This window comes from Ostrinia nubilalis, chromosome 6 (genome assembly GCF_963855985.1).
Source record: "Ostrinia nubilalis chromosome 6, ilOstNubi1.1, whole genome shotgun sequence".
NCBI classification, from domain to species: Eukaryota; Metazoa; Arthropoda; class Insecta; order Lepidoptera; family Crambidae; genus Ostrinia; species Ostrinia nubilalis.
The window spans coordinates 4199622-4215225 of NC_087093.1; the positions used below are offsets into that span (position 1 = coordinate 4199622).

Here is a 15604-nt window from a genome sequence, read left to right on the forward strand (position 1 = left end):
AAATTTTTGTCCCACACTAACAAACGAAGTCAATACATAATATAAAGCTTGTAATTAAGAAACTATTTTCAGAATATTCCCTTTAATGATTTTGATTCTTACCTATTTTACAATAGACAACAGGTCTATCATGAAATTAACAACCCATAAAGGTTAAGATTCCCTAAGATACTCGGATCAATCAGACGGACAACGTATTGATTGAATGGTTTTCTTTTATCCTCTGAGGGACCCTAAAACATAATTAAATACATTCACCGAATATTAATCAGATGGCATAGAAAACATTCGTATAAATACTAGTGATTAACGAAAAGTAAGTCAGTGTTTACGAAAAGTGCACAATAAATGCATTGTTCTTAGTCTTGCTTTAATCAATTTAGACTAGGTGAGTAAAACTTTATCACCAGCTTTTTTTATTTCATGATTGTTCAGAAGCTTTAAGTTAAAAAATAAAAAAAAAGTTCCCGCTGCGTCGACTTTATATAATCGTTTTAAAAGGTTTAAAATATTTTTTTAATAACTTTAATAATAGAATTGCCTATGGTAAAATTTTAAACAACTTTTACTAGGGGTCTTGGAGACAGCCAGAAAAAGTGCTTTCCACACCCATAACGTAGAGTTAAACATTTGAAGAAATTTTGTTTATAATATAGTTTTGTTGTTTGTATGAATGTTAAATGTATAAATAGTTTCGTTATTATTTACTAGTAGGTATATACAAAATTCGTCGCACTGGGTTTTATTTTTATTTTTGGCTAATTAAACTCATCATACTCAGTTCAGGTTCAATGACTTTACACAAATATGTATCTACGAGTACCTACTACTACATTTTATTGTTTTTTTTTTAGAACAAAATAAAAGCATTTATTTGCAAACTTCAAAAAACACTCGAGATTAAAATATTTTATAGAGGCAAAGAAAAGATCTGAAGAAGAGACTATTGAGAAAGGATAATTATCGGAAGCGATAACAACTCATCCATATACAAGAAGAAACAAATTCAGGGTCAATAATACAAAAATGTATCTCTTTTTACTTACGTTAACAATAATATTAGTTTACATTTACTGCTCTTATAAATTAAACTACTGGAAAAGGAGAGGTATTAACCAAGTGGATAATTCAAGCATTATATTTGGAGATGTCAAAAAAGCGATTTTGTTCCGCACCGCGCCGGGCTTCCACTTGGGCGACTTGTACAGAGGCGCCCCCGCCGGCGCACCTTACATTGGATTTTACATTTTCCACAAAGCGTGTCTGCTGTTGAAAGACCCCGAGATAATCAAGAGGATTCTCATAAGTGATTTCGACAAATTCTCTGACCGACACTTCGCTGGAAACCAACAGAAAGATAGCTTTGGACAGCAGAACTTGTTCGGCTTGAAGAATCCGACTTGGAGATACCTGAGGAAGAAAATTTCGCCGTCTTTCTCTCGAGTCAAACTGAGGCAATTGTTCCCGCTGATGATGGAAACCGGTAAAAGCATGATGGATCATCTGGACAAGATCACTGATGCTAAGAAACCGGTAATTATTGACACTCAGGACATCAATTACAAATATACCAGCGATATGATCGCCAACTTCGGCCTTGGTATCAAAACTGATAGTTTCAACTACCCAGATTCAGATTACACCAAATTCCGTAAGTTATTGTTACTGTCATCCATTAATAATGAAATTAACTCGCGTTTTAATGTATTAATTTATATTTTAATGATTTTAGTTATGGACTTCTTCAAATCATCCAGACGAATGGTAGCATTGATCACAGTATTTTTTATGCCAGAAATTGTAAAATTTACTGGAAACTCATTGCTATTTGATTTGTCGTTCATACGTAAAATATTTTATGAAGTATTAGACTCACGTGAAAAGAGTGGAACAAAGAAAGGAGACTTTATAGATACCATCATTAAGTTGAAGAATGGAGAGCAAAACCCCCTGTACAGTAAGTTCCTCTAGACACTTCACATTCAAATCATAATATTCATAATACACCGCCTACAGGCGGCATCTGTAAATTCGCCACTGCATAAATGCAGAATCAATCAACGTTGTTTACCTTCAATTTATCATTAACTACGTGAACACATTATTATTACTCACACGACTATTGCAGTAATTAGATGAAAATTACTCCTGAAATAGAAATAAAGTTAGGCTGAGTTGCACCATTTTACGTTAACTCCATACAAAATACATCAGTTACTGTTATAGTTACGGTTAAAATAGGTTGGTGCAACTCAGTCTAAGACTGAGTTACTGCACCATCTATACCTAATGAACGTCAAAAATATGTCAAACTCCATACAAATATCGTAGTTACGGTTAAAGTGTTCTAAGTATTATATTTACTATAGTGATTTTAAAAGGGATATACCAGATTTTTGTGACCTGCTTTCAGAATTCGAAGGTGAGCATCTCTTATTCCAATCTGGGGCACTCTTCTCTGGTTTTGAGTCAAGTTCCACTGCATCTGCATTCACTCTAATGGAGCTGGCTAAAGCGACCGAAGCCCAAGAAAAAGCAAGAAATGAGATCAAGCAGGCCATCGAGAAACATGGTTTGACTCTGGAAGCTTTAAACGAAATGAAATACTTGGACAAGTGTATTTCTGAAACTGTCAGATTATATCCACCAGTTCCTATCGTAGATCGTGTAGCTCTACAAGATTACGAGGTAAGTTACGACAATCTATGTATCTATGATTTTGATTTTTCTTGGTCCGATCAGATGATATTCGTAACGTAAACACGTATAGCACTTAGCCATTTGATCAAGTACAAACAATCTATCTATATCAATAATGGACTTATTAATTTTAGATTCCCGAAACGGGTTTCGTAATCAAGAAAGGAACCCCAGTCTTCGTGTCTCTGTTCGGCTTGCAAAGGGATCCAAAACTCTTCGAGGACCCGGAGACGTTTCGGCCCGAAAGGTTCGACAGCGACAAAACCATAACTGACGGTTACATGCCCTTTGGAGAGGGTCCTAGGAAATGTATTGGTAAGTAACTTTGGTTAAAAAATAGATAATATTGGTATTATCCGGAAGAGTCTCCTCTTAACGTAACCATCTAAATTGCGTCATTTCAACTAGTTTCAAATTTACTTATGTGGTTTGAGGTTTCCATTAGAAAGGGGATACTTAAATATAATTATAATCTAACTGCATTTTCTTAAACAACGTTCATGAAAGACGTTACTAATCGTCAAGGGTTAGGTTATGCACAAAGCATTTTCTCAGCATAAGATTAACAATCTGACCTTTACATAAAGATATTTTATGTAGTAACAATACTAAACGACCATGTTTTTTACAGCTGTGCAAGTAAGCCAGCTGCACGTCAAGCTGGTGCTTTCCATGATCCTGTCCAAATACCAAGTGCGTCAAGTCGAGTCAGCGAACTACAAACTGGATCACCGGTCATCTTTCACTGCTGCAGCGACCGGGATTAATCTCGAATACATAAAGTTAACATAATAACTTATACTGACCCGTGGCTATGTAAATTATTTTTTGATTATTTTATTTTAATAAAGCTTGTTCTGTTATATTGTCTCATTATTTTATCTTAAAGAAAAGCTAAGCCATAATAGAAAAAATATATTCATACGTTGGTTTTTACCTTAGTAAGTATAAGTAAATAGGTACAGTCAAGTCAATGTTCCATGTTCCAAAATATTGTTTTAACGATCATATACCTATTTCAATACAAACTCAAACATCAATAAAATATTATGTAGGTAGGTCATCAATCATACATGTATTGTATGTAAACTGATCAATAACATCAAAGGAAACATTAGGCTTTACCATATTATTATTATAGTTATTTATGAACTCGTCTGTACCTATCCTATTTTATACAAGTAGGTTTAGGTACAAACAAAAAAAACCTAATCAAAACAGATTTTGTTTAAAATCCTTTATTTAGATCTCTACATTTGACATTGAAACTTACGATGACATAAACATCGACCAACGAAAAAAAAATACAAAACTGATTTTTTTGGTGTAAAATGCTTAAGAGCGTTGTAGCAAAAAGTTGGCGTTCGAATTTTAGGTTTTTATTGCTTGACGTCGCGTAGTGAGTGCGCAAACTGCATTTATCTGTACAATTTCAACGCTGCGTCGACTAAACGATCTTAATCCGTAGTTGTATCGTACCTAAGACAGTACATCATACATAATAATAAAGAAATAATGTTTAATTTACCTATTTGATTTTTTCTCAGATCAGACTTTTAGCAAAATCAAGTTACGTAATTAATGTATTTTTTACACTAGTAAATCCCGCGACAAGTTTTTAATCTTTAAATTGAGTAAAGTAATAAGTTGATGGGTTTGAAAGAATTTATGTTTTATTTTATTCTTTTTACAGCATCAAAAGCTTGTTTATCAAAAATATTTGCTATTTAAATTTTACTTTTGACTTTTTAGTTTTTATGATGCGGGATGGAAAAATTAATTCTGATTTTGTGACGTTTCCGCACATAAATATGGATAGGTTAAATAAATAGAATGAAATGTATGAAAACGAGCGTGCCATTTTTTAAACGTTATCTATAATATCGGTGTCCATCAAAGAGGTCGTAACTAAACATCGTAAGCGCCATTCAAATTATTATCTAAAAGTTAATAATAAATATTTAGTTTTTGTAAATCTAAACAAGTCAGGAAATCAAAGAGGTAAATACTGATATCATTGTGATTTTATAGAATTTATTATTATAAACCACGGTCGTATAATGCTAAAAATCAGAGGTATAGCCTGACCAGGAACATAAAAACCCTCGCCATGTTGCGGAAAACTAATGGTACTAATTTCTTTTAATGGCAACAGTTACTGAAAACTTCATTAACATGTCACCTTTCATGTCAGTCTATTGCTGTCAAAGTGTAAACAAACTTTATTTTAAATGTGTGCAATTGATTTTGTGAATTAAATTGCTAAAATATTTTTATAGTCGTGAAAGAAAAGTGGTTCACAATGTGTTAATGTATTTGTCGAAGAGAAATACCAAGGGTTCGGACAATATTTTCATTGAATAATGTTTCCGACAAAGGTTGTCAAATTGACTGACATGTTTATCGTATAGTACAGTCCACTATGAAAATTAGCTGTAGTTTGTTTCAACTACCTATTTTAAAGTTTTTTGTCACTTTCTCAGTTTTGAATTTTATGGAATTGGGAAAGAAGTAGCGAGTTTGAAGCGTTCATGAGCAGACATTGCAGTTGAATATTCAAGTTCTGAATTTGATTATTGATGAATAATAAAATAAATCCTACTAGCTCGATTGATGATTTCATTTAATTTATTTAAACCAGGTTACCTTTAATAATATTTTTTCGTTAATTTATGAAAATATCAAATTAGCCCGTAATCCTGAATCCTGATACATAAATTTAGCCTATTTATTTAACACAGGTACGACTGTACTCAGTGTTGCACTATCAAATGCAATTGACGCGCCTGCGCCTCTATGCCAGGGTTTTTATGTTCCTGGTCAGGCTATAACTTTAAGATTTTTATCCATAGAGCAAAATTTATCTAATCGTGTTTTAAACAGTTATCCCATTAGGTACACATGCGTTCTGTAATACAAACCCATCAAAAACAATAAGTACTTGTCAAAAATCCAAGTCTCACTACTCAGTTGTTCTACGGTAAAAAGTTGTGAGATCCATGTAATACCAAGTCCAGTCCAGGAAATCATTAACGTTTTACATTAAATATATTGACTTGGCCATCGCTTGAAAACACGTGTAAATTAAATTATTTAGTGCGAAATGAAACGAAATTTTGCATGCCTGTGTAGACATGCAAAATTTCAGCTCAATGGGAAAACGGGAAGTAAGTAAATTTTAAGTTGCAAGATTTTACAACTCCAGATGTCAAAGAAAATAAAAGCTTGTAGATAGCTTTACAAAGAAAATAAAGATTTATGATGAAAATAAAAAGTACTGTCTACGATACATTTAATAGGCCGTGTTGCACCGTCTTACTTTAACATTGACATCAAAATTTTGGATGTCAAAAATCTATCTAACATAAAACACCAGTCTGTTATTGTCAGTTAGGGTCAAAGTTAGGTGGTGCATCTCAGCCTTAGTGTATTTTAATTAAATTTAATACAAATAAGGATGACGAAAACAATCGATAAGTGATCTCACTCGAATATTTCTTATAGTAGGTATACAAGATGTCGAACAAATGGTTACTTACTGAAAAAGTGCTTCATCAGACCTAGCAAACGGCATCAATAATATTATGTTTAAGAACGAACTGAATCTATTTAAAAAAACCTATATTTCCAGCTTTCATACATTTAATACAGTTACAAACAAACACGAAATCAATGGTTTCTGAGAATTCTGAGTGTCTTAATGCCGTCCCTTTATCTGTTTATTTAGTATTTATTAATTAGTATCTCTTGATGATATTGTAGCAAGTTAAACCTAAAATCATGTTTTCCGCAAATAATTTAAATAAGAATGCAATTTACGAGTTTGTTGTTTGATTATTATATATTACTCAATTAAAAATTTAAATTTAAAAAATTAACACTTCTAATATGGACGGTATGGCTGGCGGCATCACATTTAGTATGAAATTCGGAAACATTGAATTTTCGCATAGATCCAGTTTATTCTTTGACCTATTTATTGTTATTGTTTTAAAGAGCTCGTGAAGCACCTACAGGAACAGTAATCAGTTTCTCGATATCTTGTATAATTAAAAATCAAGTGAAATCACTTATCGTTTCCACCCTGTACCTATACTTTTAAAAATAAACTCATTTTATACGTTCATTTGTATAAGTATCTACAATACAAATACCTAACCAACTTAGTTGACGTTTTATAAAACTATTTGTCTAAGTGTCATCGAGCGACCGCTGGTGGATTTGTCATTTACCTGACCTACCCCTTTATTACTAAACGTTTAATATCAGATGAATAGCTACGCACCAATTTCTTTCATTCAGTCGTCAGTAATTGAACTTTCGGAAAACATGACGAAGCGTTGTGTGACCATACAGACGCTATTCAACTTTTATTAGTAAGGAAGAGTATATTTTATGTTGGTAGAAACACAATAGCATAGACTAATGTTTTGACACCCTGTTAAATTTTTTATTAGTCATTTATTTTTTCCTGACCAAACAGATACCATAATAATATCTTTTATCTATTCTACCCATATTCTGTAAGTAAAATAATAAAAAGTTTGAAAAGAAAGAAATTACAAGTCCGATTTACCTAAACAAATAAATTAAAAATACTTGCGGATCAAAAGTACTCAATCATACTACAATTTACGAAAAAATCACGCGTGACGCATATATACGTCAGTGGGCAGTCAACTGACATAGACTCGGCGTCTACGAGTGCCAAAGCACGACTGATTTATGCCATTTGATGCACCCGATTTTATAGTATTTTCAAATTAATTTTTCATTTGAAGATTGAAGATAGATATTTTTTCTTTTTCACACAATAATAGTACTATGTTTCTTCTTAAGTATAAAGTAGTTTATGTTGCCAAATGACTTTTAGATTATGAGATGTGACCTGTTTTCTTGCAGTAATTTTCTCGAATTTTGACTATCTTAGACATGATAAAAATGCATTTTAATGAATTAAACATCAAAATTTTCTCAATACACTTTCTTCTTCAGGGTATGCTTGTTCTAATGAATACATTCTATCTTCTTACTTAGAAATAAATTTGTTGTAATATTAGTTCAAAGTTGTGCCTTCGCGAGTTACCTGGAAATCGGGCTTTCGAAATTCGCTGTTTTCGTAGGCAAAAATCCAATTTGAACGAGATTTTGTCAATAGACATTCCGTAAAAACGTATGATAATTACGATGATATAAGTCAAAAGAAGCTATAACAATAAATTATATGACTAAAATCATTTCGAAATCTGCCAAATTCTCGATTTCTGCATGAAAAATGTGACAACGCTCTTAAAAGTGATTTTTAGCCTTTAGTGTGATCACGATCAACGGTACGTTACAAGCGATGATGTCTGACTATTACGAACGCATATTTTTTGTCTTTCAAAAAGCTATTTTACCTCTAGAAATAGCCGTTTGATGTGTTGTCGAACAAGAAACTGCTGGAGTCATCAGTGATCCTCGCTCATAGCGAAACCTTCTCTAGCTGTTAAATCCAACACTGTAATACAGGGCTTCTCAAACTTTCGGCTCCACGAACCCCTGTTAAAGTTTCCAGGTGACAGCGAACCCCTTAAAACTAGCTAATTAAAACCCTCTCCCCAAAAAAAGAAATAAAATTGTCTATTGAAAAAAATAAGGTTTTAATTTCAATAAAATGAAGGGACTTCCCTTGCAACAAGAACTGTTTTTTGTCGCAAATGGAGACAATTTTAGGAGTAATTTTGATAATTTTAAGTCTGGCACTATTACGTACATTTTGTCGCGAACCCCCTACCGTCGAGTGGCGAACCCCTAGGGGTTCGCGTACCCCACTTGAGAAACCCTGGTGTAAGACTGGTGTATACATCGCTACTGCTTAATTGTTTCTCGAGGTACGACGGTCTTGCAAGGCTTGCAGGGGGGGATGTAGCAGTATTTGGAGTCGTGCAGGAAGTACTCGTCGCCCACAGCGTAACACCGACCCAGATTCAGCATGTCCTCCAGGTCGACCCTATGAGAAGCAATATCTCACGAAAAACATAAACCTTACCTACTTCAGGACATATAAACAAACAGGGTTAAGTATAACAGCATTTAGAAGACAGGCATAAGTACCGTATCAGAACTTCTATGTAGAGTAAACTAAATACGTTAATGACAACATGCGTAAATCATAAAATATTGCCCAATAACCTATGTTTTAGTATGTTATAAAATTGACTCGAAAAGCTTACGCGCTACTATTTGTGATAGCTTTGTGAAAGCTTGAAAGTTTTAAAAAGCTCGCTATTCTACGCTAGAAACTAAGCCTAGACGTAGACGCAGACCACCGACTTTTAGATGGCCGATAGTTGGGTCGGGCTGTTAATCAGTGTGGAGATGTATGAAAGTGCGCACACTACACCGATTTGTTATCGGCCGATTTTTCATACAAATTAGAATCAGGCCCAACTATCGGCCAACTAAAAGTGGGTGGTCTGCGCCTAGTCTAAAAGCTTAACTCACTTGCTGCACTCCAGTAGTTCCTTCTCGAACTCATTAAGGTTGGGGATGGCGTACTCCACGATGCCACCTTTGCCCACAGTGAGGGGGGTGGCGCAGACCTTCATATTGTAGCACTTTTCGGGCTCCGCTTGTTCTACCAGCGCGCTGTCTATGAAGGAAGGCTTCTCGAAAAGACCTGGAAGAGATTGATTGGAGAGAAAACAAGCAAGCAAGATAACTGGTATTACATATTAGACTAGTTATCCAAAAAAGAAACGGCAAACGGACTAAGTATATTGTCGTTTAATATTATAAATACTGAAGTAACTCTGTCTGTTACTTTTTCACGCTTATACCACTGAATCGATTTAAATGAAAGGTAGAGATAGTTCGAAAGCCAAGGAAAAACATAACATAGTAGTAATCTCCATTTCAGAAAGATCATCTATGACAGACCAAAATTCATGCGGGTGAAGCCACTGTAAAAGCATATCGCTAAGTAATATAAAAAGAAAAGTTATTGAAAGCTGAAATCATTAAAATGCTGACAGGATTAGCAGTAGGTATCTGAAACCAGCGATCGTAGAAATATGTGTTATCTAGTATCTATCAAATGAAAATATTCTAACCCGTTGTTATTTTTTATGTTGTAGACTAACATTTCTACATTACCTACAACTTTACAGTAAACAATATTTCAAGGCCTCGATCGATACCTCCCCATAATACTATTTACCTTGCATGATATTGACCACGAATCGAGCTGAGGAAAAACCAATGGAAAGATGGCCTTGTTCATTGTTGCTTTTCACTTTACAAATAATGTCGTCTGCCTCCCGCACGAGTCTAGTCAGGCAGTCTACTTGGGTCTGGAAAAAAATAAAATCTGCTAAGAAGGTCTTTGTAGTTATTTATTTTACCAATAACAATTAACAAACTAATTACAAATAAGCTTTTAACTCACAGCGTCTTTAGGGATAAGTCTGTGAGTTGACGATCTCAGTACGCAGTCTCTTAAACTTACTTGAGGGAAATTAACAGCCTTCCCAGCCGAGTACACCGGCACCCTGGTACATCGACCGATGCCTCAGACGACCGGCGTGCTGTTATTATTTTTATAATGTCTTATTCTTCAAGAAGCTTTATGTCGAGGTTTTTTGAGCTGTTAATTATTGACTGTAGAGTCGTCGGTGGACTTACTTGAGGGAAATTCCCAGCCTTCCCAGCCGAGAACACCGGGACCCTGGTGCAGCGACCAGTGCCGCAGATGACGGGCGTGGTGCTACCGCTGGGGTCGGTGCCGGTGATGGAGCAGAACAGCTGGTTGGCGCGCATCGAGTTGATGGCGTTCACGCCCAGCACCCGCCGCTTGTCGTACACATCGTATAACTTCAAAGTCTACGGAATATAAGCGGTCTAAAGCATGAGATTGAGAGTTGCAACTGTAGTCATCTTCTTTTGAAGGAGAAGACCATAATATACAGGGTGATTTTGTTATTATCAGTATCCGAATTTTTAGGAGCGACTCGGAATCAGTAACTTAATCGATTTAGGAAGTAATTTGGATACTGATAATAAAATCACCTGTATAATATGTATTATGTTGATCTAGTGCTCTTTCACTTCGCTAAATTAAGTCAACAACATAAATCAGTAAAAAAGAAAATGTTAGGTACACTAGATTTACATTTTCTGTAAATGTAATGGACGTTCATTGACCAATTTTAGTGTCAAACACAAGAAATAATTAAGATAAGACTTTTTTTAAATATTGTACGACCAATTTCTAAGTCAATAGCGACGCATTTTTGTCTCATCATTTACTTAAATAAACCAAAAGCCTGCTACTAACGTGAGCACACAGCGCGAAGTTGCAGTCGACCGGCGGCGTCTGCACAGCAATGATCGCTTGCGGGCAGAAGCTCGCGCACGCCACGGACACCGTTCGCACGTGCTGCATATTCTTGAAGAACACCACGCGGTCCGGCGTGTTGCAGCACGGCGGCATCACGTGGCAGCCGCCGCAGATCAGCACCACGTCCGAATCCTGTTGCCAGGGTTGAATTCAGGCACTGGACGTCCACTGCTGAATATAGGCCTCCCCAAATGATTTTCAGATTAGTTAACCTTAAACCACACCAACCCGTGCAGGTCGCCATCGCCGGCGCGAACATAAGCCAATGACAGGTCGCGCGACCCATGACAGATCGCGCCGTGATCGCGCCGGCGATGGCGTTGGTGTGGTTGAAGCCTAAAAGTGGCCCGCAACCAGCGGGTTGAGCCTTCCTGCAATCTTTATAAGATCGTTCACCTTGTGGGTGGACGACGGACGTCCAACCCTGCGCTTGCCGGTACATGGCGTCCTTTCCCGGACGTAACTTAAAAATAATATCTAGGAACAAACAAATGCTTTACACCAGCACTGCTGCTAGTGCTATTGCAGTTCTCAGGGCTACTTCTCGTATTGTTTCGAAACGTTTTGCAGAGAACTACTTACTTAAGTAAACATGACGTTCGTTCGTTCGTTCGTTTCAGGACGTCCACTGCTTGACAAAGGCCTCCCCCAAGGTTTTCCACAATGAACGGTCCTACGTTGCCCGCATCCAGGCTCTTCCCGCGACCTTTACCAGATCGTCGGTCCACCTAGTAGGAGGCGTGCCCACGCAACGTCTTCCAGCCCGTGGTCGCCACTCGAGAACTTTTCTGCCCCAACGGCCATCGTCTCTACGAGCTATGTGCCCCGCCCACTGCCACTTGATTTTAGCAATTCAGCGAGCTGTTTGGTCATTTTGGTTCTCCTGCGTGACGTAAAGGCGTCGTAAATGGCCATCAACCCAACCAAGGGAATGAATACAATGTAGACAGAGAACTGCACTGAAGTTTTTGAGATACACTTAAGAACTCTACTTCCAATAGCAGACTGCATCACGATATGGAGACCGGTGGCTAAAATTAGCAGCCACTACGACTAGCGTTGTTATTATAAATAACGTGAAAAAATCAAACTGCCTAAGTCGGGAATCGAACCCACGACCTTTCGCTTGCCGGGCAACTCCTCTTCCATCTGAACTACTTAACACTGGATAAACCCGTCGAAATTTTCAGAATACGCTGTTGCGGCCGCGTTTCGATTCCCACCTTAGGCAGTTCGATTATTTCAAGTTAGATATTTTGTAATTTAGTTTGAGAAGAGACTCTAATCGCTAAGAAATTTTAATAGCGTTAATACCCGATTTGCACGAGACGTTCTATAAAAGCTCAACGACATACATAGAGTGCGTCCTTCAGAAACATCCTGCCCTGGTATGCCTCGACCTCGGTGCTGGTGTCGATGTGCGCCAGGTCGTTGGCGACGCCGATGACGCCGCGCCCCGGCTCGTCGTACATCGCGAGAAGCTTCACCACCTTCTGCTGCTTGAGGAATAGAGACGCTATGCGGCCCACGTCGCTACCGGCGCCTATCACTGCCACCTGCATCGAAACAGGAGCCTAAGGGACGATACCCATTGACCGGCGCGCGTCGGAGCGCACTTACACGGCCGTAAAGAATTTGGTATTTTATTAACAGTTCTTAGAGTCGTAATTGCTTACAACTTATTAACTGACATTTCAATCCGGACGGATGCGCGATCATGCGTCGGAAGCCGGTTGGCTCCGAGCGTATTCCAGCGGATACGCGCGCAGACGTGCGCATACGCGCGCATTCCACCCCATTCTGGCTGAACGGACGCTGCACTGCGCGCCGACTCGCGCCGGTCAATGTAAATCCTGCCTTAGTTGCACCATATTAACTCTAACTGTAACTATAATTATAACCGATGTTTTTGTATGGAGTTTGATATACTTTTGACGGTTGTTATAGTTTTAAGATGATGCAACCCAGGGTATTAAGATATCTTCTTTACACAAAGCTGTTTTTCTTATTTTCTAACCGTCTCTTGGTCTGGACCACTAGACATGGTAAACACCACCTCTTCAGACCCAGAAGTCTCGGGTTCGATTCTCAGTTGGGGCAATTTTCAGCTCGGTTTGGCTGGTGGAAAGGTACGGACCTACAACCCTCAACCAAATAAGAGAGGGTCGTGCTCCTGCAGTGGATAATAAATGACCTCTCCTTCTTGTCGCGTCGACAACAAACCTATACAATGTCAGCTCGAACTACGACACAAGAGTGGTGTTGTCCATTATGTAGCCTTCATTAAATCTTCCTGCGTGCAGTTTTCTAAATAATATCTCTTCATCATCTCAGCCATAGGACGTCCACTGCTGAACATAGCCCTCCCCCAATGATTTCCATGTTGCCCGGTTGGTAGCGGCCTGTCATACCAGGCCGGCCATGCCATTGCATCTAAATATTATACCTAGGTACAGTTGTTTTGACCTGATCATAATGATGATGGATCTACAAACCTTCTGGGGTGGAAACCGTGGCACGGGACAGTACCGCTCACACATGCGGTCGATCTGATCCATAGCGTTGGTGGTCACGAAGTTCTGGTACTTGGCGACCGCCACCAGACTCGGGTTGAAGCCCACCAGGAAACTCTTCAAGTGTCGATACATCTTCGGTTCACTTTAAATTTACGTGCATTATTTAATTTGTCTATTTTTATTTATTTTTAAATATTTTTTGGATTGGAGATGTTTGTTTTTTATTTTGACATGTCACATGACAGACAAGTTTCTTCTCCTTCTTCTTTTTTTGATGGCTACGTGGGTTTTGAAAACCTCGATTTTGCCAATATCACGTGACAAAAGTTGATGAATGGATTAAAGGTTTGTGGATGAGACTCATTTACAAAATAAGAGATTCAAGATTGTAAAGCTTTTTGTACAGGCAGGCCTGTTCATCTCCGCAAGTTTACATCGAAAACAAAACACGCACGATGGCCCACCTACAGGATACTATTCGACAAGGCCTCACATACGAGCGAACATTGACTCACGCACGCGTATTCTTGTGTTTGATGGAAGAAAATAAAGAAAATGGTGTACTAAATACTGTGCAGTATTTAACTGCCTAAATAGTAATAAAAACACAGAATGTACTTTTTTAAGTTGCCTCAAGACACTGAGAGGTAAATAAGTAGTTAATATTATTCATGATAATTCATGCTAAATCATGTATTTCCTCCGCCATTTTCCGCAGTTTGGCACCTCACGTCACATCATTTTACCGAAGTCAGCCCTATAGCTTCGGCGCAGTGCCGATCACTGACGTTTGTCAACAAAATGGTGCTTGACTCTTGAGACAGGCTAAATTACACCATATTGTTAATGACATTGAGCATACATTTTTTAAATACCTTCGCGAAGTAAAACTTCTGTACGTAGTACTTATTATTATTCTGTGGTACAGGAAACTAGAAGTTATAGAGAATGGGGTCATTTAAAGTCTTTTCTGAGATTTTTTCTCATTCACGTTCAATGTTTTCAATCTAGTCTGCCTAAATAGGTATTCAAATTTAATTCAGACATTAAAAAATCAGGCTATAAAATGCAATAAAACAACATATTGAACAGACATCAAATTTAATAGATATAAGTTTCACCTATAATGTGTGTAACATTCATATTGATTAATAATTATATTGTCTACCCATATACAGGCATACTGTTTATGTATAGATACAACACGGAGGAATTAAAATGACTAGAACTACACTCGACATCAAATAAATCGCACCTCCCGCGACAAGCATTTTCAAACGTATGCTTCCCCACTTCCCACCAACATTGGTACCATTTGAAAGCCTAGTTCTAACCTTCATTTCATTAAATGAAAGGTTTTTACCCCAAAAATGTGTCTTTAGAAGGATCCAGAGTCACTTCTTCAAAAAATAGGTAGTTACGCTAGAGCCAACTTTTATGGCTATAAAACTGTTAAGTTGGGATTAATCGCTATCCATCTGTTAAAGAGGACACGTGAGATCATTATTTGGTTTTATAACCATAAAAATTGGTCTAATTGATCCCATAGGTGGGCCCAAAGTGAGGTATTTTTTCAAGTCACATTTATGGTATATGTTAATCATTTATCAAGAAATTAAATGTGTTTTTCTTTAAGGATATTTATTGAGCTTTCAAATAACACCAATATTGTTGGGGCACCATGATTGTGTCAGAAGAAAATCGTTAAAGTTCGCGTCGCGGAAGGTGCGGTTTATTTGATGTTGAGTATATTAGAGAGTGCAAGCCGCCCAGACAATACGCCGCAACGCACTCGTAAGTACGTATTCGCTCAGCCGACGACAAAATATGTAATGGATCTTAGTATTATATAACAGAATAACACCAAAAGACTCAATGTTTACTTAATATCGGAAATTCAATCTATTTTAAAAACATATTCGCTTTTGACGTCGACTGTACACATACATTTCTCGACGTATTTTTGTAAACTGGCTATAAACTGATACACAATAAATTGCTGCCTGAC

The 15604-nt window shown here is 37.3% G+C and overlaps 2 protein-coding genes across 2 annotated transcripts; one reads left to right on the forward strand and one right to left on the reverse strand.

Annotated features, from left to right (window-relative positions):
* Positions 1 to 308: 308 nt before the first annotated feature.
* On the forward strand, positions 309 to 3563 carry LOC135072416 (cytochrome P450 6k1-like). Its single transcript, XM_063966317.1, has 6 exons — positions 309 to 388; positions 855 to 1651; positions 1733 to 1957; positions 2414 to 2688; positions 2835 to 3015; positions 3332 to 3563. Exons 2-6 carry the CDS (start codon positions 1027 to 1029, stop codon positions 3490 to 3492), a joined length of 1467 nt encoding a protein of 488 aa, XP_063822387.1. The 5' UTR covers positions 309 to 388; positions 855 to 1026; the 3' UTR covers positions 3493 to 3563.
* A 4987-nt stretch (positions 3564 to 8550) lies between these two features.
* LOC135072786 (malate dehydrogenase, mitochondrial-like) lies at positions 8551 to 13844 on the reverse strand. The gene is made up of 7 exons (XM_063966822.1): positions 13576 to 13844; positions 12436 to 12636; positions 11018 to 11212; positions 10366 to 10563; positions 9902 to 10034; positions 9187 to 9361; positions 8551 to 8692 (listed from the first exon to the last, which is right to left on the reverse strand). The coding sequence occupies exons 1-7, from the start codon at positions 13726 to 13728 to the stop codon at positions 8551 to 8553; spliced, it is 1197 nt and encodes a 398-aa protein (XP_063822892.1). The 5' UTR covers positions 13729 to 13844.
* Between the last annotated feature and the right edge of the window lie 1760 nt (positions 13845 to 15604).

What these genes read in the sequence shown, in the direction of transcription:
- LOC135072416 (XM_063966317.1), top strand. Translation starts at nt 1,027, where the DNA reads ATGTATCTCTTTTTACTTACGTTAACAATAATATTAGTTTACATTTAC. An exon ending in TTCAGATTACACCAAATTCC is followed by an intron (nt 1,652 to 1,732) that starts GTAAGTTATTGT and finishes TAATGATTTTAG; the next exon opens with TTATGGACTTCTTCAAATCA. An exon ending in TAGCTCTACAAGATTACGAG is followed by an intron (nt 2,689 to 2,834) that starts GTAAGTTACGAC and finishes TATTAATTTTAG; the next exon opens with ATTCCCGAAACGGGTTTCGT.
- LOC135072786 (XM_063966822.1), bottom strand. Translation starts at nt 13,728, where the DNA reads ATGTATCGACACTTGAAGAGTTTCCTGGTGGGCTTCAACCCGAGTCTG. An exon ending in CACGGTTTCCACCCCAGAAG is followed by an intron (nt 12,637 to 13,575) that starts GTTTGTAGATCC and finishes GTTTCGATGCAG; the next exon opens with GTGGCAGTGATAGGCGCCGG. An exon ending in TTCTGAAGGACGCACTCTAT is followed by an intron (nt 11,213 to 12,435) that starts GTATGTCGTTGA and finishes CCCTGGCAACAG; the next exon opens with GATTCGGACGTGGTGCTGAT.